Here is a 27821-nt window from a genome sequence, read left to right on the forward strand (position 1 = left end):
CCCACTATAGTAATTCTCAAATATCTCCCAAATTACATGAAAGAAATAGTATACCCCCGGATTTATACCCATATAAGCGGCGGGTTTACCCGGTTAAAACACCCATGGGTTGGGCCGGGTTGGGTACACATATTCTGAGGCCGGGTCGGGTTGGGTACAGACTCTTTTGATACCCGGGTGTACCCATTGAGATGTCTGCATGCAGGTTTCCATCTGAGCCAATACAAAGGTCAGCCTTCCTATACGTACTCATATAGGCTCCTTCGAAACTAGACTGGGGATTCGTATGTTCCAGGGACAGCGATTGCATACACACCAAGCTCATGATTTGGTATCGTACGTGTTCTGGCGCAATTGAGGACGCTACCCGCCAGCATGATATCATCATATGGCCTGCCCCGTTCACAGACAGGTAATGGCGTACAGGTGGGTAGCCCATTCAGAGACAGCGAATAAAATTCCTGCCTATATCCCAAACGATATTGAACACTGACTTTCAGCAATGTACCTACACCCACACACATACTCGTGCGCTAACCAAATATTTTTATTCACAGTCATGAGGAGGGTTTCGTGGAGTAGGTCGTTAATTAAAAGCCTCGATCGTAGCAAAACAGTAGTACTCGACAATAGTCCGAGATCATTGATCCTCAATACGAACTCTATATGCCGACCTACTGTAAGGTCTATTTTCTGATATAAATGTCAGATATTAGAGCGTATTTGCTAACCATCAATTCTGGGAATTGGCACTTCGCCACTTTCCAAAGTGGCATCCACAAGTGTCAATTTTGGGTGGGGTTGCTTGAAATACGTCAAGGGGATACAAAATGCACTTGCAGGACACCATAGTAGTTATCATCCTGTTGTTGTGGCTTACACATTTTGTATCCCTATGGAGGAGAAGTGTCAGTTTTGCCTCTCGCAACCGTCAATTTTGAAATGTCAATTGTCAAAAATGACACTTAATAAATACGCTCTATTGAGTCTACGCTTGAGCCTAGTTCCAGCGCTCAAACACCTCGAGCCTTTGTCTCTGTTCTGTCTCAACCACAAAGTCGGTTCCGTCGGGACGTTTCGTGGGTGAACCGGTTCAGTGACGAAGTTTCGTGACCGGACTGATTTCTTCTTGATTGGACTGTTGATGTATAAAAGCAGTCCAGTGGGGAAGTGCGCTAACGTACATGGTTCACTCAAGAAACGAAACAAAAATTAAGGTTTCGCTTGTACCTATTGACCAATGGGAAGGTGTTGGCGACTCGGGCCCCATCAACTGGCAATGGTACCAAATGCGTTGATCACTGGGGACCCGGTCACAAATGGCGTCCATCACAATATATCACTCATAAAATACGCGGGAGAAAAATCAAGTGCGCTGGAGAAAATTACAGTGCTCGGGAGAAAATTACAACAGGGAGAAAGAAAAGACTGTCCGCGAAAGATATGAGGGAACTACTAATAGCCCGAAGTAAACAGGTATTAAGTAGGGGGGATGGCTCTTTAATTTTCGCAAAGGCAGGGCAAAGCAGTTCAAGTTCTAGGGTTCTCCGCTTAAGAAAGTAACAGATTAATATTTGTAAATAGATATGTATATATTAGCGCTACTCTTTATTGCCAGAATACAATACTTCGTGACTGGTCTGGAAGAACTGAATAGGCCTCCTCACTAGACTCCTCTTCTATATCAATAGTCCACTTAGGAAGTAATCCGTTCGACTAGGAAACTTCGTGACTGAACTAGTTCAGTCATTGCAACTTCCCGACTGAACCGGCTTCGCGGGTGAACCAGAACATCTCCAGTACTAGAGCCAATGTTGTAGAGATTCCAGGATGGGTGGGCACCCATCGGCTTACTGTTCAATATTTGGGTAGCCCAACCACTGGCTGTGCCATGAGTGGGTATTTGGTTCAGTGGATGCTACCCATTGATGAACAGGTAACGCCATCCGATGATAGCAGCCAATTGGGTCGGCCTATACATTGCTATCAGCAAATGGGGCGTGACGGGCGTATGGGTCAGAACATACGTAATATGACGCATTTCTTTCCCCTTGACTTAAACGTTGGTCATCGTATATCCGATGGGATCGATATGTAATTAAATATAGGTAGTCCTTCAGCTTATCCCTTGGACAGATAAAACGCTCAAGGCCACAGCCTAGACCGTGCATGCACTGAGCCAGGTATCTTCCTAGTTCTTTGTGTGCGGTAATGGTAATACAGCCAATTAAAAGTCAACACGAGTCACCCTTGTTAGAGATGGATAGTACCAGATCAAAGAGGGAGGCTGCGAATTTGAGGGTTGAATCTGTAAGAATCCGATCGGCAATATGTAAGATCGATCCAGCAGAGATTAGCAGTGCCTCACATTAAATAATTCGTTTCTGATAGGTTTTTCTATTTGCTCTTTGAATACTGCCAGTGGATAATCCTCATCGAGGTAAAGTACTACCGCCTGGCTGACTCACCATGTCAATGAGGGGGTAGGTATCGCGCCGTGGGTTACCTGATCTAGCTCTGGGTCAGTCTCGTGGCCAGAATGTCCCGACACGATACAGTCTAGTGTAATAGATCTTTTTCATTTAGTGATCTATTTTCCCGGATGAATTAGCGTCGGAGGGCTCTCGGGGGGCTCCCGGGGAGCCTTTTCGGGGTATTTTATATCGGCTCAGCACACCCCGAGAAGACCTCGAACTAGCGTAAAATTTCAACACTAGCGGAAGTTATCTGAACCTAAATATCCCTAGTGAACCTTAAATCTTTGCGAGTTTGCCTTACAAGATCAAGCATTTTGGGGTCTTAAAATCTCTCTGAACTGCCTAGACTCTCCGAGAGCCCCCCGAGTCACTCCGACAGTTCTTGGAGGAAGTTCGAAGACTTATTACACCAGGCTGTGCACATGGTGTACATAGCCACAGATAGCACAGTCCAGGAACGAGACTAGCTCTTGGTATATATCTCAGCAGAGATTGGAATGAGCCTGAGGTTGATCGGACTTTCCCGGAGAATGCCGGGGGTGCGTCACAGCGTATCACTCGGATGTCGTAACGTGGCGCTTACGCCCTGGACGGCTCGCTTATATGCTCGCTTATATGGGACCGAGTGGTGGGGGGGTGGTAAAGGCGCTTGTGTGGGGTTATGTGAGGGGTGTTTGACGGCTTTATCTTCCCGGGTGGGGTTGGAGTAGTAGTACTGCGGGGGAGAGATGGGGTGGGTGGTTGGGTATTCGTACTACAGCTGGGCTGCGTACTATCATTCCCGGTCTGTAGTGTTCTATTCACCTGCTGTGGGGACAGCGGAGTGTACGGTTCATTCAGGCATCTGCCTTCTTTCCTCTCCAGATGAAGGTGTTTCAATACGTTCTGTGCAACGTCCGAATGTATCCGACCAACAGCCCGAAAGCGCCCCTTAGTCAGCTCTGCGGCTGACGCGCAAGTTAGGCCTCCAACTCGACGCCATCCCCGGCTCCCCACCCCACCACGAACCACCCCACAACCCCGCTCTCAACACGGCGAGTCCGAAACACCAAACAACATGACACTCGGGTACGTATCCCCTCCGCGCCCACCACCAACCCACGCCCGCTAACAACCCAGCACCGAAACTATCGGCCTCCTCCGCCAGAACCTCGACGCGCTGACATTCATCCTCTCGCCGGCGCAGCACGGCCGCACGACCGAGGGCGAGCGCAAGACCGCGCTGCACACAGTCCAGGTGACGGCCGAGGCGGGGGCCAAGCTCGCTGAGGCCGTGCATGTGAATGCGGTGACGTCGGGCGGACTGGGAACGGGGGTGAGCACACGCGCCGCTGTGGCGGAGACGATGGAGACGGAGGTTGAGCCGGTCAGGTTGGTTCCGGCGAAGACGGAGGTTGAGCCAATCAGCGTGGTGTCGGCGAAGACGGCGAGGGTTTGGCCGCAGTATATACCGCCGTCGCAGCGGACGAGTACGTCCACAATTGGAGTTGATCGCGGCCCCAGGTAGAATAAATGCTCCCTGCGTCCTTGACGAACGGAATGGGGCAAAGAACGGGCGGGAGGGGAAGACAGGTATAAGAAGAGAGGCCACGACTTAGTTAGATTGTTATCAATTTACAATGCTCTCAAACTCTATCCAGTAATCCTGCACCTGCGCACTCCTACCATTTAACGAAAGCGGGGGTTGAAAGGTCAGTGGTGGTGGAGACGGAGAGAGTGGTTGGGCTCGGTGTAGAAGTTGAGTGAGGGCTGTGTTACAGGAAATACGAACACTGCTCCTAAGTCAAGGAACAAGGATAATATGAGTGATGGGTTGTGATGCGAGTACGGCTGGGTAACGAGGGAACCAGCATAGAAAGGTACCGAGGGGTGTGGGGGCACCGGGTGCAACCACACTAGTATTAGGCTGTTGTGAGGGCACGCTTACTATTGGGTGTCTCACCCGGAACGGAATAGAAGCGGGGCTTATGGCTGCAGGCCATTCTACTTAGGGAAGTAGCTCTAGGGCAATAGCATGATACAGCTCGGTTACTGGCAATTGCGGGGTTTATGGTTACGTGTCGGAATTAGAATGGAGGAATGGGACTATGCGGGGGCGCTTTTCTACTGGGGTTATCTTCGGGTTGATTATCTTATTCTATTGTCGTTATCTCTTTAGTATTAGAAAGCGGGCCTTGGCATAGGTTCCAATATGTATAAATAGGGAGGGTTCTGCCTCGTCTTAGTGGCAACATCAGTCACTCAGCGAGCGGAATCCGGTTTACAATATTACAAGTTTAAAAGCTACAGAACTATCGCTTAGCATTGGCATTTTCCCAAACAGGCTGAGACGGGGTTTTAGAGTGTGTTTGAGAGTTCGGGTAGGTTTGGGCCGGTGTCTACGACCTATATATGGTGCGGGTCTGGGTAGCATGTAGATTAGTCTTGCCTTGGCGGCATTTACCGCGGAAAGGGTGCTTGCCGCATGCCAGATATTGGCGAAGTAGTACCTATTAGAGAGGTTTTGCTGCGGCCGAGACCGGGGTTTTCGCATAGTGAAGTCATGCATATTTGCATATATGCAGTGTAGGTCAATCATTTTCGTTATCGGATACCAAGCATGAGTATATCATAAGCGGATGTAGAATAGCATCTGATAATGCGCCAAGGTGAGTGGCGAGCAAGTGATACTCACAGTAATAATGCGTCGAGGTGCGTAGCGAGACAGTAATCCTCACATCTTCAAAACGGTAACCGATATCGATAGACCAGCAATGAGTGATCAGGCTGTAGAGGAGGATGTTATTGTATTACTTTCTACTACAGTAGCGAGTGTTGCTGGAGTTCTTTGCCTACACCTTTACACTCGGGGTCATGATCAGGATGTTTCAGAGTACCGGGAACCATTGGAAATCGCGATTGGCATCCCGTTTGACCTAGACCTTTTGAGTGAAGCCTACTGTTTAGCTTTTTTCCGGTAAGCATGTACTCAGGCTAGTCCGATTCAATTCCCACCTAACAATGTCAAACAGATTTACTCATTACGATATTCATCATATGTTGCGGTTCTTCAACTTGGAGGAAATGAACTTGAGGGTAAAATACACATGCACTCCAGAAACAGCAATGTGTCTTGTTCTCTACAGACTCTCCGTACCCTGCCGGTATAAGGAAATAATGTATCTTTTCCAAAAGTCCCGCTCCTGGCTGTCAGTTGTTTTTAACGACACCATTACATACCTACTCAATCGGTATTTGAATAGACTGGATTGGGATCAACAGCGACTTACACCTGAAGCAATTCGCAGATACGCCAATGTAATTCAACAAACGGCGGGACTCGGAGTAGGAAATATATGGGTATTTATTGATGGTACTATGCGAGCAATATGTCGCCCTACGGAAAATCAGAGACTTTATTATTCTGGATACAAAAAATGTCATTCAATCAAATTTCAAGCAGCAACGACCCCCGATGGTATTATCAGTCATTTTACGGGACTTTGGCCAGGAAGTCGCGGTGATTGGAGCATGTATATGGAATCAGGGTTACAACAACGTTTACGAGAACTCCATATCGGTCAAAGAGCAGAGGACTGCTGTTATTTATATGGAGACCCTGCATATTCACTTTCATATGGCGTTATGAGTGCCTACAGAGCTCTCCCCCATCGTTCACTGAATCCAGTATTACAAGAGGTCAACGCATTAATGTCAGGTTTCCGGGTTAGTGTTGAGCATAGTTTTGGAAAAGTTTTGACATTATGGGGGTTTAACGGATATAAAAGTAATCTCAAAATAGGTCTTTCTCCTGTCGCAGCATACTTTACTGTATCTGTTTTACTTGCAAATGTACATAGCTGTATATACGGTAATCAAACAAGCCAACGATTTGATTGTCAACCGCCGACATTGGAGGAGTATTTGGGTTAAAGATATTATTTGTATATATATCTAAAGTTTTTTGAGCTCATCAAGTTTCCCTAAAATATGAGAGAGGAAATCTGTACTGCGTGCTTCCTCCGCCATCCTGTCTTCATTTCTTTGTCGCTCTATTGTTATCCTATCCTCCTCTCTTTCCCTTGCCAACTGCTCCTGTAATTCCTAGAACTTCCCATCAATGCGTTCATTCTGGTGAGCTTGTGGTTGTCTAGAAGCCACAAGCTGGTGAGCTTGTGGTTGTCTAGAAGCCACAAGCTCACGAACAGCTGTTACCATACCGGAACCCAAACTCTCCACCCCAGCAACAACAGCCAGTGTATCAGCAGAACGCTCACTACTGATAACAGGTCTCCTCTTCTTTCTCATTTTTCTAACCTCTTTCGCAACACTCTCATCACTTTCCTCCCTATCAGAATCTAATTCCCCGTCCCTGTTCCTTTTTTCACCTAAGGGGACCAACATATTGCGACGATGGACTGCCGCTTCCTCTGCTTCTTTAGCCAAAGCTGAATTTCCTTTAGCAGCGTCCGATTCCATTCTCTCCAATTGGTCCTCATGTGCAATCCAAGCATCAATTTTTTGCGTCAGTTCATCTTCCCGTTGAACAGTACCTAAAAGATCAATTTATCAACTAATGACGATCAAAAAATCATAGTTATGAGATTAACCTACCACTTTCCCTTTCCTGCATACGTACTTCAGCTCTTCTTCGTGCGACTATCAAACTAACTGTCTTTTGCGGGTCCTTGAGCTTTACACCACCCGACTTTTGTTCCAACAGTTCAGAAATCAAGAGCCAAAAACCACTGTTCTTTCCCTGTACATGCTCCGCCTGGTAGTCAACACATAAGCGCATGAGCACTACTTTTTCACCCTCAGTAATTGTACAGCGTAATCACTTACTACTACTTTGGGTGTCGGCAATCACTGGGGACTGATAGCGTTGCGGAGGACAGCTTGATACTGTGATTGATTCCCCGGTTACAATACTCAAGTTTTGATTTATATCATCAACAGAGAGAGCTGCATAGGCAGAGCCAAATACGCGCTGCACTGACTGTTGTAAGGGAGTAAGGTTCTATTCCATATTGTTTCCCTTTGTCCGTCAAGTATGATGGTGATCGCGTTGTTGTTGTCTTTTTGGTTGCGACCATGAACGCGATTTATATGCAGTTAATACTACTCAATTGACTATCAAAACCACTACTAGTACGTTTAGTTGTTTGAATCCCATTCCACTATTTTCTCCTCAAGCAATTTGTTTCACTTTTCCTCTGAAAACTCTCCCAAACGCTTCAAATTTCTCTCAATTTTCAGCTTTATTGCAAATTTAACTGAAGCTCGCTTAGCTTTCTCTGGATTCCTAGATCTCCATTCCGCAGAACTAATTCTCTCTTCATGCTTTTTTTTCTCCGCTTTTTGGCTGCCAGTTAGCAGATATAGCAGATATTAGTAATGGATGTAGAGAGAGTACATACCCGAGGGCTTCTGATCCCTTATTTTCTTAAGGGCATCATGAACTTCTTGAGGTTTTGGATCTTTGGTAGCAAAATAGAGTAGATGTTGCCAAACAGCTATATGGGAATCAGGCCGGTGACTGAGGTCTTTAAAACATGCTGGGTATTGTTGGAACTTTGTACGGTTACCCCTCCATTTCTCATAAAGGTTTTGATTTTGAACTGGAAGTGGGACTGAGGATTTCAAAGGCTTCTTCCTGATTCTGCCTGTATCTGTATAGCCATAAGGGGCAGCCTGAGTATTTGGCTTTGAGGTCGGCATTGTGAGGTTGAGTTGAGATGAGTGAGTGAAAGCGAACATGATCCATATTATAAAGGGTGGTTAACGCGAACATGATCCAAATACAAAAGTGGCGAACGCCAACATGATTCGTGACAACAGCGCGACCACCAGCACAACAGCGTGACCACCAGCACCCTAGCGCGACCACCAGCACCCCAGCGCGACCACACCAAAACGGTTTTTGGGTGCTCAGCGCAGGCCTCGGCGCATAAGCGGATGCAGGTGCGCAAAACCTCTACTCTCTCATTCTCGCCCTCATAGACAACTTCCTTGCAGCATGCAAACGCACTCGATATCGGACGGCCACAGCAAAACCTCTCTATTAGAGTCCTTTCGCTACAAACCGTAAGAGGTGTCAACACTAAATTAGTGTAACGGGGACTATGGGCGATGGACGATGATGCCAAGGAATACAACCGAGGCGACGACGTAGACGTAAGGAGGTTCGTGGACTATAGACTATGGAGCCGAGGTTTGCTACCAAGGCGGGAACGTGGACTATGGACTATGGGTGGTCTTACCTGGTCTAGTATACCGGGTAAACCCTATGACGTTGCGCGAACCAAATAGTATTCGTAACTGTGAAATACAGAGGTTGCGTAAAGAGAAAAGAGAAAGAAAGAGAAACAAGAAATCACAAGACAATGCCCCCCTTATATATCCATACCCTATCCCAATGCTGACTCATACCCTCACATAACAGAAACAAACAGAACATAATAGAAACCCGCTTCGCTAAACCCAACCACACTATATAATCCTTCTCCCTTATACCCAGACAACTCACATAGCCAACCCGCTTCACTGCCGTTACAGACCACTCCCCCCTCTAAGGCCTACCTCCTGGTAGGCTTAGGCTTCCGTGGGTAACATTCATGAAATCGTTTGACGACATCGGGCGAGTGTTCGACATCCGACAATGGCTGCCACGAAGCTTCATCATAACCAATATACTTTACCAAGTATTCAAACCTTCCCCGACGGTTTCTGGAATCCAAAATGTCTTCGACTTCCCATTCTTCTTGACCTTCAATTTCGACTGGGGGTGGCGGCAATTGTTGCTGACCCGGTAGGGGATCAATGGCTTCCGGCGACAGTAACGAAACATGAAACACAGGATGGACCTTCATAGAATGGGGAAGTTCTAATTCGTAGGCATAGGGATTAACAATTCGCTTAATGACATATGGTCCAATACGCTTCCAATCGAGTTTCTTCGAGGGTCGTTTGGTGAGGACATGGCGGGTCGATAGGAAAACTTTATCCCCCATACGATAGTGGGGCGCTGGAGTCCGACTTATATTGGCCGACTCTTCTTGAATCCTTTGTGCTCGGAACAATTCAGCTCGTAAAACGTCTAGTATCTCCTTCATCTCTCGTGCAATGGTATTTGCTTGGTCTTCCGCTGTCGTCTTATCATGTTCCAGAGGGCCGAAAGTCATTCTTGGATTCCTTCCCAAATTGGCATAAAACGGAGAAATTCTTGTTGTTTCCGAAGCGTAGTTATTGGTTGCGAATTCGGCCATTGGTAACCATCGAGCCCAGTCATCCTGTTGATAGGAGACATAACTCCGAAGATACTGTTCCATCACGGCATTAATCCTCTCCGTCTGCCCATCCGTTTGAGGGTGGAACGCAGTAGAGAACTTTGGTAATATTTTCAGACGATCGCATAGTGACCTACAGAATTCTGCAACGAACTGAGTTCCCCGATCGGAAACCATGGTATTAGGTAGTCCATGTAGCTTCCAAACATTATCGATATACAGCCTCGCTACTTCCCTCGAGTCTACCTCCTTAGTTGTTGGTATTAGATGTCGCATTTTGGTTAGTCTATCTACCACAACTAGAATCGCATTATACCCATTGCTTTCGGGGAGATCGGTGACAAAATCCATTGACACATCCGTCCACGGTCCATCAGGTATTGGCATGGGATGGAGTACTCCATAAGGCGCATTACGTGGTGCCTTACTACGGGCACACACATTGCAATTCCTAACATACTGGTCGACATACTTTCGCATTTGTGGCCAGTAGTATTCTCGATTCAAAAGCTCTAGGGTCTTCGCTCTACCAGGATGTCCTGCTGATAGTTTGTCATGGTATTCTTTGAGAAGTCTTAGCCGAAGGTCGTTGACATCCGGTACATAGAGTGCGCCACGGTAAAGTAGCCGACCGTTATTATCTTCCGTACATTCGGCAAGCGAGATCTTATTCGAGTGACGGACGCCGTTCCGAAGCATCGCGAGTACTTTATTCGGGAAACTGTCAATTTGGTAAGCATTTAAAAACAACTCTTCTACAGTGGACATTCCTTCAGCGGATTCATTTGAAAAAGAACCCGCGAACAAACTTAGCTTTGAATTCAAATTTTTTCGCTTCAAAACCACCTGGCTTTGATGCGTCAACCGTTCATCCCCCTCCTTAGGTAGGTCACCCGACCTCCTAGTCAATGCATCTGGCTTTGCCCCTTGTTTCCCTGGTCTAAATTGAATGACGAAATCAAAACGTGAAAGAAATTCCGACCAACGGGCTTGTCGACGGTTTAATAACTTTGTTGACATGAAATATTCGAGGTTCCTATGATCGCTGAGGACTTCGATTGGGAATTGTGCCCCTTCCAAATGATGTCGCCATTCCTCAAAACATCGTACAATTGCCAGAAGTTCTTTGTCATAGATTTCATAGTTGCATTCCGCAGGGGAATGCTTCTTTGAGAAGAAAGCAACTGGATGTAAAATTCCTTCATCATCACGTTGGGACAGGATTGCAGCAGAAACATAGTCGGATGCATCGGTTTCTGCTACGATTTTCCGATTCGGATCAAAGTGCGCTAATATGGGTGCCGTGGTAAACATCTTTTTCAATGTCTGGAATGCTTCCTCCCTTTTATCCGTCCATTCAAACTAAAGATTTTTCTTCGTTAAAGCCGTAGGTGGGGCAACAATCTTTGAGTATCCTAGGATAAACCGTCGATAGAAATTAGCGAATCCCAAAAATACCTGAACATCATGAAGGTTCTGCGGTGTAGACCACTCTAACACGTCGACAACCTTCTTCGGATCCATCCTATTCCCATCCGGGGTGAGAATAAGGCCGAGATACTTTGTTTCCTGAACCATAAACTCGCATTTCTCAGGCTTAAGGTGAACATGATTCTCATCAAGTACCTTCAGAACCTTCTGAATATGCTCTTTGTGCTCCGACAGAGTCTCCGAATAGATCAGAATATCATCCAGATATGCCGTTACAAATTGATCGAGGTAAGGACGTAGAATATCATTGATCCAGTGTTGAAATGTGGCAGGGGCATTCGCTAATCCAAACGGCATTACAGTATACTCGAAATGTCCATAACGAGTCCTGAACGCCGTCTTCCATTCGTCTCCCTCGGCTACCCTGATTTGGTTATATCCCCAACGTAGATCCAGCTTGGTGTAGTATTGCGCTCTTGATAACTTGGCCAGGGTTTCCTTTAACAATGGTCACGGATATCGATTTTTGACCGTGATTGCATTAAGACCTCGATAATCCACACAGAGCCGGAGAGTCCCATCACTTTTCTTTACGAACAGTATAGGTGCTCCCGCTGGTGACTCACTGGCCCGAATAAATCCCTTAGGTAGGTTTTCATCAAGGTATTCCCGTAGTGCTTTTAATTCAACCTGGGATAATCCATATATCGGTCCGTGCGGTGGTCGTTTACCTTCCTCCAATACGATCTCAATATCATGTGACGGCCGATGTGGTGGAAGGACTGAAGCATCATATTCTTGGAACATATGGAGACGATGGTGAAACTCCTTTGGTACTAGTTGCTTGACTTCGAAGGTGGATTTCTCAACTGCTGAAATGACAACAGTATGATGTTCCGGTAGAGGGATCGATATTCCATGGACAATGACTGTCGTTCCACTGAGTGAACAGTGTTGACAACAGCTTTGAGAGTCAAAAACAAGTAAATTTTCCTTCGGCCAAATGGTAACATCGTGACGTCTCATCCAAGGTATTCCCATCACAATTGGATAGTGTCCCAGCTTCGTTACAAAACATGATGTAGTTTCCCGATGACCATGGATATCCAGCGACACATTGACAATATGAGTGATCTTTCCTGATTCAATAGGCCTCCCATCCATAACATCTACCTGACGAGGTACTTTAAGGTGGGTCATTGTGAGATTATTGTGGCATACTAAAGATTCATCAATAAAAGCGTATCCAGAGGCTCCGGTATCAATAAGGGCATAGGTGGGTATAAAAGAGTCAGAATTCTGAGAAACTGAGCAGGTAACGACAAGAGAGTCTTCGGACATCTTGTCCTCAGACATGGCAGCAGCAGAAATAATAGAGACTGGTGGCGGGGCTAGCCCCTTTGGTTTGCCATTTTCTACCAAAGGGGCTGACCTTTTAGCGCCGGCTTTGGAGACACATGTTCAATTGGCCTTTCTCGCCAATTGCTAATGGTACGGGGATCTTGAGAGTGAGGGGATAAGTAACGAGATTTGGTGGAGGCATGTCGGCGTTGATGTTTGACTGTGGCGGTAGAAACACGAGAACGAAGATCAGCGATGATGGCATTAGCTTAGGCCTCCCAGGCTTTTGCAACAGAGGTGATGTGAAGAATCTCATCTTCAGCATCAGCGAGGTTCTCGTCAGCGATGGCGAGACTTTCCTGATGTAGTGCCAGGCGATACTGAAGCTCCTCCTCCTCGGCCTTAGACTCCTCAAGCTCGCCCTTGAGAGCAACGATAACTTCATCGCGGCCCCGGATAGTCTCGGTAAAGTCTTCCTGGCATTCGGACAAGGTTTGCAATAGATCGGCAGCCTTTTCGTCAGCTGCTTCGAGTTCCTTGGTGAGGCCGATAATGACCTCTTCTTGGGCCGTGTCGATAACGGGTTCGGGGTTTTCGGAAGGCTTGGTAAAAGCCTCCAAACATTCAGCAATAAGATTATGGGCCTCGGTAAGTTCATCACCGAAGTCTATATCCGTTGGGAGGGGACCATATGTGGTCAGAAATTCTGAAAGGCGCTGCAATAGCGTATCCTGAGTAGTGTCGGACATAGTCGCGACCAGAGCTAAGTAACGTGGTGTTGTATTGGTTGGCGATAGAGGACGCAACCTAAGTGTAACGGGGACTATGGGCGATGGACGATGATGTCAAGGAATACAACCGAGGCGACGACGTAGACGTAAGGAGGTTCGTGGACTATAGACTATGGAGCCGAGGTTTGCTACCAAGGCGGGAACGTGGACTATGGACTATGGGTGGTCGTACCTGGTCTAGTATACCGGGTAAACTCTATGACGTAGCGCGAACCAAATAGTATTCGTAACTGTGAAATACAGAGGTTGCGTAAAGAGAAAAGAGAAAGAAAGAGAAACAAGAAATCACAAGACAACGCCCCCCTTATATATCCATACCCTATCCCAATGCTGACTCATACCCTCACATAACAGAAACAAACAGAACATAATAGAAACCCGCTTCGCTAAACCCAACCACACTACATAATCCTTCTCCCTTATACCCAGACAACTCACATAGCCAACCCGCTTCACTGCCGTTACAATTAAAATACCCAAGACCGCCTGCATGTATTAGGGGGAACCTTGGCCTGTATGGTATGAGAAATACTCCCAAAGAATAATTCTAAGGACCGGTACTCTAAGTATTTGACAGCGTATGCTTAAGCACGATAGTCGAAAAGTGATATATGATACGCAACAGAGTCTTGGGTATTTTAATTTCGTGCTAACGACTCTCACGGCCGTTGGCGAAAAGACTCTTATATATAAGAGATGAATGAAAACACTCCTACCTACATGAGAGAGGTATGGTGCGCCCACGCATAAAGGTGACAAAAGGTGACAAGTCAGGTTTGGTTGGTGGAACAGGCTTGGTAGTAGGGTAACTGCAACCTCACCACACCTCAACTACACCTTTACGCACCCAAAGCTGGTAGGCAACAACACAACCAGTTTTCAAGAGTTAAATTTGTAATTCTGGGAGGTAATAGTCGGTTAGCTTAAAAGTATATAGAAAAGTTAAAATGAATTTTTACATGCACAAATAGGGATAGGATTTGTATTTTCATTGTTAAAAAGGCTAGAAATCATTATTTACTTAATTTAAAATTATTTTCAGGATTCTATATTGTTAAGCTACATCTTATTTACTATGTTCCCGAAGAGGAGAATAATATCTTGTGTGGTTGTTGTGCTCAAAATTATTTGGTGGGGGTGGTTGCTATGGGGCTGGGAATGATAGGGATGCAACATTATTGTCCCCTTACTCTATGCACCATAACTCTACGAGTTTTCGAGATTAAGACAAGTCCTTTTCACAGTATCTAGCTGGATAACCTCCCAAAATTATGAATTTTACTCTTGAAAACTGGTTGTGTTGTTGCCTACCATCTTTGGGTGTGTAAAGGTGTAGTTGAGGTGTGGTGAGGTTGCAGTTACCCTACTGCCAAGCCTGTTCCACTTTGTGATTGCTTGGCGCATTTTACATACTAAAATACCGAATTTCAAGCTTGAATAACCTTTTAACCAGGAGAGATATCAAAAATCTGGTTGGGAAAATTCTTCTTCATCACTAGTACTTCAATTTAACCAACCAGATTTTTCATAATTTATTTCGTTGGAAAGTTATACTACCTCGACCTCGCCCCAATTTTTTGACTACCTTTATGATTGGACGCACCATACATATCTCGTGCACTTAGTCAGCCCCGCGGCTGAAGCGCCAATCGGACGACCACCAAAGAGTGAAGCGTTGCAACAACCCAGGCAACCCACTCTAGTAACCTGCACGCCCACCTCCCCACCCCCAACTCCACCCCAACTCCACAAAACCCCGCAAAACCACCATGACACTCGGGTACCCCCTCCCCCCCTCCCCAACCTCACCTCACAACTAACGCCCACTAGCACCGACACCGCCGCCCTCCTCCACCGCAGCGTCGACGCGCTCCTGCACCTCACAACGCCCACCACGCACGCCCTGCTCTCCGCGGAGGAGCGCGCGTTCTCGCTGCGCCAGCTCATGGTCGCGACCGAGGCGGGGGCGAAGCTCGCGGACGCTGTGTATGTGGATGCGGTGACGCGCCAGCACGAGCTGGTCGGAACGGGGGTGGACACGCTCACTGGGGAGGAGGTGGGGGAGGAGGTGGGGGGAGAGGCTGAGGGGACGGGGGCGCAGACACTCGCCGCGGAGGTAGGTGCTGTGGCGAGGACGGGGGAGGTGGGGGCTGGAGCTGGGGTGGGAGGGTTGGAGGGGGTGGGGGGAGAGGCTGGGGGGTCGGTGGCGGAGATGGAGAGGAGGCGGGTGGAGGTGGATTGGGACGCTGTATGGGGGGCCATAGACGTCACGGAGGCGGGGCGGAGGAGGCGGGGGACTGGGCTAAAGTTATCGAGGCCGTCTAGGAGTTGAACGTGGGGTACTTTGGTCGGGGGTGAAGTGTGTCCGAGAGGCTGGTTGTAGTTGCTTTGTTTGTTTTAGTGATAGAGGAGCGTTGAGGGGAGGAAAAGGAGAGGAGGGTAATTTCTCGCTAGTTAGGTACAATTAAGCTGCAGCTGTCAACTTCTCTTTACGCTAGCCGTCACTGTGTTCCTGTCTCTAGCCCTGACCCTTATCAATCTATGCTAGTTGGGGCTAATCGACATTTTAAGCCACCTTCCGTTGCAACAAAAAAAAGATCTACCTGCTATACGAGGTTGGGGTGATCAGGTTAATTGACACAGTTAAGAGCCATTCTCTCGCGGTTGTACTTTTGATACCGTTGCAGTGGCCACTGTGAGCGGCGTAGAAAATATCATACCTACTCGCGCGGCCGGTTTGAAGCCGCTCAAAGAACTGTAGTGAGTGATCTGGCAGCCAATAAGAGCTCACGTTTTTGCAGTGCTCAGATCAATTACCTTTTTTGTCTGAGCGGCTTCAATCCGGCAGCGCGAGTACTTTCTCCAGCTAGTGGACGCTGATCTTTTTATTTGCCGATTTTTTTTTTCTGTTGGCTCAAAACGGTTTAATACACGCCGCAAGACGCCTACGATCTACGGTGTCCGCGGTAGAAGTCTTGCCTTGGCGGCGTTCACGGCGGAATGCATTCATGTTTGTTTCTCATGGCGACTTTTCCAGATGAGCACTAGAAGTAGCACTACGGTACTTGAATGCACAGATCTCTAACACCTTTGTAGTTATATTCTACACCAAAAACTCATTTAATCATGTACTCATTTCTTAAATTGCTGGTTCTCACAAACAAAGCTATCCGCCAGAAACATTCACAAGATAAGACCACCAGCGCACTCTAACGCTTAAGCACCCTCTGAAACTCAGTCTCACTCCTCACCCGGTCCACCTCCACCCTCAGCCTCTCCGTCTCCGCGTCGGTCCTCGCCTTCAAACTCCTCACCCGGTCCACCTCCACCCTCAGCCTTTCCGTATCCGCCTCGGTCCTCCACTTCTCATTCTTCACGCCGTCCACCTCCACCCTCAGCCTCTCCGTCTCCGCCTCGGTCCTCACCTCCTCATATTTCACGCGGTCCACCTCCACCCTCAGCCTTTCTGTATCCGCCTCGGTCCTCGTCTTCTCACTCTGGACGCGGTCCACCTCCACCCTCAGCCTGTCCGTATCCGCCTCGGTCCTCGCCTTCTCACTCTGGACGCGGTCCACCTCCACCCTGAGCCTGTCCGTATCCTGCGCCGTCCTCTCAACCTCCTTCCCAACCCTCTACGTTTCCACCTTCGTTCTCTTCGTCTCTGCCACCGACCTCTCAACCTCCTTCTCAACCCTCTCCACCTCAACCCTCAACCTTCCCGTGTCCGCCACCGTCCTCTCAACCTCCCTCCCAATCTTCTCCGCCTCCACCTTCGTCCTCTCCCGCTCCGCCACCGTCCTCTCAACCTCCCTCCCAATCTTCTCCGCCTCCACCTTCGTCCTCTCCCGCTCCGCCACCGTCCTCTCAACCTCCCTCCCAATCTTCTCCGCCTCCACCTTCGTCCTCTCCCGCTCCGCCACCGTCCTCTCAACCTCTCTCCCCACACGCTCCGCCTCCCTCCCCACCACCCCCTCCTCCGCCTTGAGCCGCTCCGTCTCCGCCACGGCCCTCTCAACCTCCCGCGCGATCTTTGCCGCCTCGGCCTTCATCCGCTCCGTCTCGGCGCGGATCCGCTCCGTCACCGCCTCGGTGTCGCCCCGCTCCGCCCCGCCAGAGGCGGCGTGCTGCGCCAGCGCCTCCACGTGCGCCACCTCCGCGAGCTTCGCGGCGACTTCGACAGTCACCATCAGCTGCAGCAGCGCGGACTTGCGCTCGTCGGCGGAGAGCAGCGCGTGTTGGCCGGCGGAGGTTTGGTGGGCGAGCGCCTGGGTGGCGAGGACGAGGAGGTCGGCTGTCCGTGTGCTGGGAGGGGGGGCAGTGGGGTTGTTGTGGGAGGAGGAGGAGGGGGGGGGGGGGGGAACGTACCCGAGTGACATGGTTGTGGGGGGGTTTTGGATTGCGGGAGGAGATGGGTGTGTGGTGGGTTGTGGGTGGGAAGTAAACTTGGAGCTTGAAGCGTGGCGGTTGTGAGAGGAGGTTGTAGGTTGTGATGCCGACTTATCTGCCTGCGCTTGGGTTGGAGGCCTGAATTATGCGGGGTTGCAACGCTTTCCCGTGATTGGCGCTTCAGCCGCGGGGGCTGACCAAGTGGGCAGGATACATACATGTATCTCTATAGGTCGGAGTATTTTCACATGAGGTTAGCAGAGAAAGACCCCACCGCGCTAGGCGCACACTTAACACCATACGGACACGCAGATCATATGAAGCCCCGAATACTAATATAATAGTTTAGGCGTACACCCAACACCTAGCGCATCTACAACTACATATAGTTACCATATAGCCTCTCAATACTTGTTGGTCTTTAGGCGTTGATATAGAAAACCACACCCCTAATTATCTAGCTATAACAAGCACCGTACTCAGTACTCTTTAGTGAGAATTAGTAAACCTTAACTAGGAGGAGGGGAGGAGAAAATCACATTGATGACGGAAACATCGAGCATTAACTATAATTTCAAGCTTAAATGATGTTCTCCGTTCCCGAACTGTACAATAATGTCATACTACCAATGATGGCGTCGGTTTAGTGAATAGTTCGTACAATTGAGAAGTCTTCCTGTATAGTATTTACAATTCAAGAACGCTCTCGCATAGTTTGTCCTGTCCAGGAACGTTCACCGATAGTACGTGTTCCGATTTCATATAGAACATCGCGAAGTGCTACAGGGTGAATAATATTCTGCTCGGTTGACCAAGACGCTCGCCCGGCCAAGGGAGCGCCCTATCCGCCAAGTTGGCCAACGGGGCGCCCTGCTGGCCAGCGGGTTGAACTTGGTGAAAGGTTCAACCGTTCACCAAGAAAGCCCGGTCGTCAGTCATGGGATATCACTCTAATAACCCGCTTACTTTGTAGTCCGGATAGGATGCTCCATCTATAACGAAGACTCTGTTCAAGATTGGCGAATAGGTGGTGTTGTTGTCAGTAGAGCGAAAGCTTGCTATAACGGTACGCTCGGGAGTGGAATTTGGTACCGTTATAGAGAGATTACCCTTATATAAGAGGTGATTGTACTAAAATCGGGGCAAAAAGGACCGAGAAGTGCTACCGTTATAGAAAGATTACTCTTATAGAAGGTACCATTATAGCAAGCTTTCACTGTACTAACGCAGGCTGGGAGTAGTGTTGAGGAAGGGGATTAAGGTTTGCAAGGAATAGTTAAGGTTCGGTGCTACTCTTTAACATGTAGTTCCTGCAAATAGAAGACAGCTACCGGTACCTAGTGTAGTAGTAGAAACATCTGACATATGTTGGAGTATCTGGGGTGCAAATCCGACCTGTAACAGGTCAGCGGCGCACGATATATAATTGAGGGCCTCAAAGGTGCGTCATATTGTCCACACAGAATGGATAGACGCCTTGCCAATAAATAAGAGGGTTCTCCGATTACTGTACCATGAATTTATCCCTCTGGAGGTAAGGCATAAATCTCCAGCTGTTTATACAAATTAGCTCAACCCCACATTACACGTGAGTGGGGTCGCGAAAAGGATAAACAGCTGGTGGAAGTCGATGCAGTCTTTTTGTTCATATCGAGTGATACCTGATGATTGGCCTTCTGCCCTGACGGTACCCCAATCTCCTGCACTCACCCTAGGATTCCTGAGCTCGCCCCAGCTGTGTAGCGAGCTCCTACACCCACCCCAGAACACTTGGACCCACACCAGTAGTATGGTAAGCTCCTGCACTCGTCCCAGCAGCATGGCAAGGTCCTACGCCCACTACAGCAGTTATCTGTTTGCTCCAGGACAGCTGTAATCGTCAAGGGAGCTCCACTGATACCTGGAGTCGTCCAAGTAGAGCTATAGTGGTCCCCGGAGCTGTGGACTTGCCCCAGTAGCTATGTTCTTGCCACAGGGACTGTATAAGCTCGTGCGCTCGTGCACTCGCCGCAGATGCTATCCACACGTCCCAGAAGCTCTGTGGTAACAAGAGATAGCTCCTCCTACCTCAGTGCAGCTGTACTCACCCCCAGATCTCTACCACTTTGTGTACTCACCCCTGTCAAGTTATACATGACCCAGGAAAGCTCTACTCCCCACAGGACAGCTGGGCTTACCCCATTACAGCTGTATATGCCCCAGGAGCTCTCTGCTCATTTCAGTACAGCTTTACCCATTCCAAGATCTCTAGGAGTACCTGTACATGTAGAAAGATAGCTGTGGTCACCCCAGGAGAACGGGGCTCGGCCCAGGATAGCTGGACTCACCCTAGTATAGCTATACATGCTCTAGTAGCTCTCTGCCCACCCTAGGAGCTCTATTAGTTCCTGTACATACCCAAGACAATCTGTACTCACCCCAGAATCATCATGCTCTCCTCAGGAGCTATCTGCTTGCCCCAAGACTGTCGCTCTCTGCCCAGTGCAGCTCTACTCCCCCCGGGATCGATGTCAGCAACACAGAACTGCTGTCCTACTCCTATTATTGTTCTACTTATCCTGTACACTCTGTGGACGCCCCAGAACTGCATATGCTAGTGGATGTTCTATAAACCATCATGCAATTTCTCCAAGTACATGTTCTTATAAAAGAATATCAACGTCTGCCTCTGCCGCGACCTCTGCCTCTGCTGTTACCTCCCCCTCTTCGTGGAAATGTGCTGCTTCTCACATGTCTGGTATTTCTCGTAGAGCCCTTTATTATAGCTTTGTATGCTCCCCATTTACTCTCCTCAACGGCGTCATCATCTTTCAGGACTTTCCAAGCCATTTCACTACAGACACCTATATCCTCCATTATAAACTCCTTCAGTAACTCGGGTGCAATAACCTCCAAACCTATGGAGTAGGAACGTCTGGGATCATTACCAGCCACTCCCATAGGTTCCCCAAGCTTTTCATGATGGTTGATTTGATAGCCCTAAAATGTCAACGTTGCCAAATTAGCATGAGCTTGACAGACACAAGATCATCATTATTGAATTGGGGTAAAGGGTTCTGTCTTCCATCACGAGCCACCATGAGATCTCTGGCCCGAACAGTTGCATTTCTGACTTCATCATGCATTTTTGATCAGTCCTGGTCCCGCATATCAAAAGCTAGGAGCTCGGGATTCAAATTTGATACCGTCTCGTCTCTACGCAATTCAATTCTCAAACTATCAGCAAACTATTCATTCAATATCTCCAGACGAAGAAATTGAAATAGTTTACAAACCTCTCTGTACTCCCAGCTTCCTGCACCAGCTCCACGTCCTCAGTTTCATTCATTTCTTCGTGAATCACCTCTGCATTCTCTCGTTCCATGAAGATCACTCTGTCTCCAAGCATTCATTGACCAAACACAATTTCATATGGTGCTTTTGCTGTCGATGTGTGCTTCTCCGTGTTCATAGCTAGTATAACCTCCGGAATGGCCAATGTCCACAGGATGGATTGGTGATCTCTCATCCAGGCCGAAATCTTCTCTTTCACGACTCCATTTGCCTGCTCGATCATACCTTGACTCTGTGGATATCGTGCCCTCCCGTTTATAATCTAATCGATTTTAACACTCTCTTTTCTGTCCGGGGATTGTGTCCAGTAAAACTCTTACCTGAATACCATAAGTGCGAAGAAGAACCAACAGACTACCTTTGAACTCAGCACCATTATCACATTGCAAAATCCGCGGGACTCCCAAATGTGATATCCAATGTCATACGACTCTTGCGACGTTCTCGCTGGGCTTTCTTTCGAGTGGATAAGCCTGTGAGAATTTGCTAAAGTGATCACGCATGTGACAAATCCATTTGTTGATACCGTCAGCGTTGGAAGACATATCAATTAGATCAACCTGCACCCTTCCGAATAGTTTGTTGATGACTATTGGCTTGATTGGTGCCTTCCTGGTTTGAGACCTCTTCACCGCACATGTTGAACAATGCTTGAGCAGTATGTCAACCTCATTCCGCGTAATCCCATAATAGCTTCTATCCAACTCGTCAAAGGTTTTCTGCCTACCGGCATGAGCTAGATTGAGGTGAGTCTTGACAACCAGATCAAACACTTCGTAGTCACTGACTACAAATCTAAACTCTTCCTGTGTCCTACCACGATATCTCAATCGACCATCAAGAAAGTCATACTTGACCTTGCCATCGTATTTTAGTTGCTTATTGACGTCAGGTATATCCTCGTTGCTATTCTTGACACTATTGACTAGAAGGATCTTCTCTAGGGTTGGACGGGAACTGTTTTTATAGAGTGGACTACCCAAATACTCGTGCCAGGATAGTTGTGCCTGTTCAGAAAAGGGAAGGGAGCGAGCAATAGCAGCTTGAGACATCTTGACGAGTAGTGATTGAAGGTTGGGCAAAGGAAGAAGCATCCATACAGGCGGAATCTCCGCTCTTATATACTAGGATCCTCAAGCCCACGAGTGTATTGCAAATCAATAAGCCCTCCCACCCACTAAAAGTTTAAAGAATCCAATCGTAAGAGTACCCACACCCCTACACCCAACTAATTGAAGAGGTGTTGGTTCCGATTCCTAACATAGCCTCGGCAGCCGAAACAGTTGGTACTTTACAACACTCACAACTCCAACAGTTATTGTTTCTTACAGGCTGGCACCGTTAAGTTATAACTCTAGCAGATATCTGACATCACCAATACTGATTGCCACCAATATAAGCCCACAAATACTATTACCTCATTCCGAGACTGGTATCCACCCATCCACACCATTCTGTATCAATAACACAACCCACCCACTTCAGCGAGTCCAACAAAACCGATACCCTCATATTGCGGTCACCGGCGATATCTGAGCTCAAAAATACAAGTAAGAGCCAGTATTATAGCAGAGAGGGTGTTATAGCACCCTGAAATTGATACCCACCCATACACCCCTACCTCCGTTGCTGTTTTTGCTTTTGAGCTCTGATGTGAGCTCACAATTCAGCTGTTCGTATGGCCAGCACGCTGTGCATGGACCCATATAACTGACCCTACTGTTGACCCATAGAACTGACCCTACAGTTGACCCATTGTCTACCATACAACTGCTCGTACAACTGATCAACTGTGTACCCTGCCTGGCATCGTCGACCATCGGTCTAAACTCCTGGGCATGGTCGACGGATAACAGCTATTTCTATATGGTACGGAGCATCTATAAACATCCCTAATTGAAAAGGATAACTACTTGACAGTCAAGGTTCTGTATTCAAGCTTGGGCTGCTCGGCACGGTGGCCACTCAAGGATAACTAAGCAAATGCTGAGCGACTATGCCCGCTTAACCCTGAAGTAAACATCAGGGCATTAATCTCTTATATACAACTAGAGGTTTTCCTGTTACTTACCAACCGGAATCATTTCACGATGCCCAATCTCAATTTATACTATCAATTCTCTTGAAATAGTACGCTCAGCACATTTCATAGTATTGGAGGATTCTTATTTGTCATTATGAGTCATGGGTCCTGACCCACCCCCCCCCTGGTATTTATTAGTCATGTCTTTCTTTTTACTTATACGGTTATGATTTACTATGTTTTTGTGTTACCTTTCTTTAGTATAAATATGGGGCATTTCCCCCTCTAGTTAGTTGGAATAACACGCTCAATTACTACACTTCTCTACTACATTTCTCTAAATTCAGGCCAGGGTAGTGAATGAGATAAATCTTTACGTTTCTTTTTTCCCTGCTATGTACTCTGGCTTGGAACTCTTTTTACCTTTAATAGTACATACGTTCCCGGTCGGAAGTAAACAGAACAATCATTCTATTGAAGGGGCCGTTCCGGCATATTACATTCCAGCACACCCCTCTCGCGCTCGTCCCCGTGGGGAAGACTGGATACGTGCAGGGCCCAATCATCACCCGCGCTCTACAAATTTCTTCTTCGCCCTAAGCCTTTGCTATACACAATCAGGGGATCGATGAGCATCAAACACCATGTCCGCCACAACCGCCGCCAAGCCAAACACTACTCAAACCCAGGCCTCTTCTTGAAAGGTTTCTCCGCCCACTCCAGGTCCACCTTCGTCTCCTCCGTCTCCACCGCCGCCGCACACTCCTTCGCGGCGATCAACTACTTCGCCCCCGTTCCGCCCGCGGCGTGGTGGTGCGTCTGCGAGCCTACGAGCACGGCCTCCGCGAGCTTCGCCAGCACCTCGACGCTCATCCTGAGCTGGAGCAGCACGGCTTTGCGCTCCTCCGCGGACAGCAGGGCGTGCTGTTTGGGTGTCGTTACGAGGTTCATCGCAGCGGTGGCGTCGCTGAGCTGGATGAGTATTTCAGAGCTGGTGCGCGGGTGGTAGGGTGAGTTCAGTGCATGCAGTAGTGCGATGATGGGGATTTGGGGGGGGTGTGGGTGCGTACACGAGTGACATTTTTTTGGTGTTTCACACTAGGCGTGCGGAGGTCGGGGTGTGCGAAGGTTGGGGTGTGCGGTGCTTTGTGGGGTGGGACGTTGAGGAGGCGGTGGTGGAGTCCTAGAGAGCAGTGAGCGGGACGCGGGAAGGTAGGAGCGGGGTGTTACACAAGCGCTGTTGGGGGCCTAAATTACGTGCGGGGTTGATTGGCGCTTCAGCCGTCCCCGGGGGGCTGACTAAGTGGGCGAGGTGTCTATCAGGTGTGGTGCGCCCACTCTTAAAGGTGAGGAAAATCGGGCGAAAAGTCAAGGGCTTTTTTTTTTATTGTTTAATTCATTAATTGTATGCAGACCGTAGTCTATGACAATATCACACTGCCCCGGAACTTCCCAATCACTTCCTCCGCCTCTCTCAATACAACCAAAATAAAACAAAACCCAACTAAACAAAACAAACCCAACTCTCAAACTAGTAACTTATAACCTAAGGAAAATAACTTTTAAACAATTTATAATCTTCCGGGCTGTCCCGCAAATGACCCCAGCCCCTTTCCATTTCTCTGACATCTTCTTCTCAGTCTTCATCTCTCCCTCCTCTGTCATGTCGCCACTTCGAAAATTGCTTCCAAATTTGCAATGCCGTTTTAATCTCTTGTGTGGTCTAAAGTAACTTTATAACTGTCTGATTTTCTCCGTTGCTTCGCACTCGGTTAAAACATGCGTGAAAGGTCAAGGGCTTATAACTTTGCCAAAAAAAAAAATTAAAAAAGAATCGTTAAACAAAAAGTGTAGTACTAGTGATGAACTTTAGTTTTGCTTTCCAGATTTTGATATCTAGTTTACTTAAAAAGTTATAGGAGTTTGAAGTTGCGGATTTTTGTATATAAAAGGCGCCAAGACTGAGTAAAGTGGAACAGTATTATACCCATTTATACCCCTCAAAAGTGAATTGCGGCAAAGTGGCTAGGAATAAGCCCTCTCATTGGCCTTGGAGTTCACCTTGCAGCCAGGATTGTTCCACTTCCAGATACCGCCGTGTCACCTTTAAGAGTAGGCGCACCATATGAGCGTTTTCATCCAGTTCTTATCTCGTCCACTTAGTCAGCTCCCCGCAGTTAAAGCGCCAATCATAAAGAGGAAAGCGTTGCAACCCCAGATAATTCAGGCCTCCAACCCAGGTATGCGGTAACAACTCGCTCTTCCAACCTCCAAGCTTCAAGCTCCAAGCTTCCCCACCCCACAAACCACCACACACCCACCTCTCCGCACCGCAATCCAAAACCTCCCATAATCATGCCACTCGGGTACGTATCTCCCCCCTCGGTCCCCCGCCTCCCACAACCACAACTGACGCACGACCCCCACCCCGCACCAGCTCCGAAACAGCCGCACTACTGTCACACGCCATCAATGCGCTCAACCACCAAATGTCGCCCGCCCAGCACGCGCTGCTCTCCGCGGACGAACGCAAGGCCGCGCTGCTGCACTTCGCGGCAACGGTGGATGTTGCGGCCAAGCTCGCGGAGGGCGCGCTCGTGGATTCGTTGGCTGCCCGCGTCGCATCGTGCACCGAGACGGAGCGCATCTGGGCCGAGACGGAGAGGCTGAGGGCGGAGGCAGAGAGGCTGAAGGCGGAGCGCATCTGGGCCGAGACGGAGAGGCTGAAGGCGGAGACGGAAAGGCAGAAGGCGGAGACGGAGACGATCGGTAGGAGGGTGGAGTGGTCGGAGGTGGAGAAGGAGAGGAGGAAGGCGGAGGCAGAGGAGGCGGTGGTGGAGAAGGAAAGGATGAAGGCGGAGGCGGAAAAGGCGGTGGTGGAGGAGGAGAGGCTGAAGACGAAGGCGAAGTGGGAGAAGTTTCTGGCGGCTTAGAGGGGAGTGGTGGTCTTCTTGTCTTAGGAACGTTGCTGGCGGGAAGGTTGTTGGTTGTGGGAGCTAGTCATTTGAGAAATGAGTACATGATTAAATAAGATATTACCGTAGATCATTGCCCTGAAGTTTACTTCAGGGTTAAGCAGGCACTGGGCACCAGGCATTGCTTAGTCATTTCCTTTAGTCATCATTGTGCTCGCTCAGCTCATTCAAGGGCAGCTGCGTCTAGAGTTAGGCCAAAGGTGAGGTTTGACATCCTACCCGTATCAGTTGCGATGAAATTGAGTATTGTCTCCCGCGATAGCAACCATCAATCTCACCATTTCCTTAAGCCCACCAACCACCACAATCAATGGGTAAAGCCAGAGGGAATTACTTAATTTCCCCGCAAGTACTTCATACTCGAATTTACGGATTTACGAATTTACATAACAGAGCGTATTTATCCTAAGTTTCATTTTGACAATTGCCCTTCGAAATTGGCGGTTACAAACCGCAAAGCTGCAAGGCGAGAAAGGAGGGTTCGAAAGCCGCGCAGCGGCTTGAGAGCCCGACTTCGAGCACTTGAAGAGTAAGTGTTATTTTACTACAGTCGACTGTATGCTTCAGGGCCTCGCTAAGCGTAGCGCAGCTCCAGTATACAATGGTGTTAGAGATACATGTAGGTAGATATCTTGTCTACTTAGTCAGCCCCCCGCGCGGCTGAAGCGCCAACCATGAATGACAAAGCGTTGCTACCCCGCGTAAGTTAATTAGGCCTCCAACCTATGCGCTAGGTAACGCTTGTTTCCCACCCCACAAACCAACACCCCACACGCTAACCTCCGCACAGTTCGTCTGAAATACCAAAAATCAAAATGACACTCGCGTACGTATCCCCTACCCCCCCCCCCAACCCACCCTAATTAGCGCACTGCACCCACCTACGACTAACGAGCCTCCCATCAGCTCTGAGATAGTCGCACTCCTGACCCTCTCCACCCATGCGATGAACCACCTCACGTCGCCCGGCCAGCACGCACTGCTTTCCGCGGAGGAGCGCAAGTCCGCCTTGCTCCAGATCATGATCACGGTGCAAGTGGCGGCGAAGCTCGCGGAGAGCGCGCATCTGGATGCGGTGACGCACAACGAACCGGGCGGAGGGGGCAGCGGCGACACGGAGAGGATCAGGGCCAACACGGAGCGTTTGTAGGCGGAAGTGGAGAAGGTCGAGAAGGAGGTTTAGATGAAGTTGGCGGAGACCGAGAGGCTGAGGGCGGAGGTGGAGGCGGTGGCGGCGGTGCGGATGGCGAGGGAGGGGTATGAGAGTGAGCATTTTTCTGAGTGATGAATAGTTAGAGGCGAGTGGTGGTCTTGTGTTGGGAACCTTTTTTGGCGGGATAGTTTTGTTACTGGTACCAAGCTGTACGAGGAATGAGTAGTGAATGAGAGATGAACGCATTCAACAGTTCGAGAGAACATCTAGCAAGCTTGCCGCGTTGACCTGGGTATCTCTGTAACCACCACCGACGGCCGTGCTGTTACCGTTGCTGTGGCTCCTGCGTGTGCCGTATCCCCTCGTGCGTAGCAACCGGGTTTGGGTGCAAAATTGAACCCGAATAAAATTGGTATTTTCGCCACGGCAACCAATAGCCACAGGACCCCCTCCACCTCCCTTTATGATATCATCAATGATGTAGACAATAATAGAGATTAAGTTAGGCATATCCACATGAATTCTAGGCTGTTTTTTCGAGTTTAAATAGACCATGAATTCACCCTCATTCTTACATACAAATTCAACTCCATCAATTATCTCTTTATAAAATGTCAGAGAGAGTTCTCATACCCCGTCATCT

At 48.5% G+C, this 27821-nt stretch overlaps 10 protein-coding genes across 10 annotated transcripts; 4 read left to right on the forward strand and 6 right to left on the reverse strand.

Annotated features, from left to right (window-relative positions):
* Positions 1-3534: 3534 nt before the first annotated feature.
* Positions 3535-3984, forward strand: H6S33_007138 (uncharacterized protein; the record flags this gene model as incomplete). Its single annotated transcript, XM_044838486.1, has 2 exons — positions 3535-3545; positions 3597-3984. 2 exons carry the CDS (start codon positions 3535-3537, stop codon positions 3982-3984), a joined length of 399 nt encoding a protein of 132 aa, XP_044689302.1.
* A 2576-nt stretch (positions 3985-6560) lies between these two features.
* On the reverse strand, positions 6561-8177 carry H6S33_007139 (uncharacterized protein; the record flags this gene model as incomplete). The annotated part of the gene is made up of 3 exons (XM_044838488.1): positions 6561-7009; positions 7071-7259; positions 7877-8177. The coding sequence occupies 3 exons, from the start codon at positions 8175-8177 to the stop codon at positions 6561-6563; spliced, it is 939 nt and encodes a 312-aa protein (XP_044689303.1).
* Positions 8178-9034: 857 nt separating this feature from the next.
* On the reverse strand, positions 9035-12532 carry H6S33_007140 (uncharacterized protein; the record flags this gene model as incomplete). Its single annotated transcript, XM_044838489.1, has 3 exons — positions 9035-11107; positions 11204-11674; positions 11738-12532. The coding sequence occupies 3 exons, from the start codon at positions 12530-12532 to the stop codon at positions 9035-9037; spliced, it is 3339 nt and encodes a 1112-aa protein (XP_044689304.1).
* A 254-nt stretch (positions 12533-12786) lies between these two features.
* Positions 12787-13266, reverse strand: H6S33_007141 (uncharacterized protein; the record flags this gene model as incomplete). The annotated part of the gene is made up of 1 exon (XM_044838490.1): positions 12787-13266. The coding sequence occupies one exon, from the start codon at positions 13264-13266 to the stop codon at positions 12787-12789; it is 480 nt and encodes a 159-aa protein (XP_044689305.1).
* A 1811-nt stretch (positions 13267-15077) lies between these two features.
* H6S33_007142 (uncharacterized protein) lies at positions 15078-15640 on the forward strand (the record flags this gene model as incomplete). The annotated part of the gene is made up of 2 exons (XM_044838491.1): positions 15078-15088; positions 15139-15640. 2 exons carry the CDS (start codon positions 15078-15080, stop codon positions 15638-15640), a joined length of 513 nt encoding a protein of 170 aa, XP_044689306.1.
* Positions 15641-16517: 877 nt separating this feature from the next.
* On the reverse strand, positions 16518-17684 carry H6S33_007143 (uncharacterized protein; the record flags this gene model as incomplete). The annotated part of the gene is made up of 3 exons (XM_044838492.1): positions 16518-16890; positions 16945-17610; positions 17674-17684. The coding sequence occupies 3 exons, from the start codon at positions 17682-17684 to the stop codon at positions 16518-16520; spliced, it is 1050 nt and encodes a 349-aa protein (XP_044689307.1).
* Positions 17685-21449: 3765 nt separating this feature from the next.
* Positions 21450-22079, reverse strand: H6S33_007144 (uncharacterized protein; the record flags this gene model as incomplete). Its single annotated transcript, XM_044838493.1, has 1 exon — positions 21450-22079. One exon carries the CDS (start codon positions 22077-22079, stop codon positions 21450-21452), a length of 630 nt encoding a protein of 209 aa, XP_044689308.1.
* A 1646-nt stretch (positions 22080-23725) lies between these two features.
* H6S33_007145 (uncharacterized protein) lies at positions 23726-24131 on the reverse strand (the record flags this gene model as incomplete). The annotated part of the gene is made up of 3 exons (XM_044838494.1): positions 23726-23830; positions 23882-24041; positions 24121-24131. 3 exons carry the CDS (start codon positions 24129-24131, stop codon positions 23726-23728), a joined length of 276 nt encoding a protein of 91 aa, XP_044689309.1.
* Positions 24132-25539: 1408 nt separating this feature from the next.
* H6S33_007146 (uncharacterized protein) lies at positions 25540-25983 on the forward strand (the record flags this gene model as incomplete). Its single annotated transcript, XM_044838495.1, has 1 exon — positions 25540-25983. One exon carries the CDS (start codon positions 25540-25542, stop codon positions 25981-25983), a length of 444 nt encoding a protein of 147 aa, XP_044689310.1.
* Positions 25984-26840: 857 nt separating this feature from the next.
* H6S33_007147 (uncharacterized protein) lies at positions 26841-27175 on the forward strand (the record flags this gene model as incomplete). Its single annotated transcript, XM_044838496.1, has 2 exons — positions 26841-26851; positions 26932-27175. 2 exons carry the CDS (start codon positions 26841-26843, stop codon positions 27173-27175), a joined length of 255 nt encoding a protein of 84 aa, XP_044689311.1.
* Between the last annotated feature and the right edge of the window lie 646 nt (positions 27176-27821).

This window comes from Morchella sextelata (genome assembly GCF_020137385.1).
Source record: "Morchella sextelata strain SCLS chromosome Unknown scls_22, whole genome shotgun sequence".
NCBI classification, from domain to species: domain Eukaryota; kingdom Fungi; phylum Ascomycota; class Pezizomycetes; order Pezizales; family Morchellaceae; genus Morchella; species Morchella sextelata.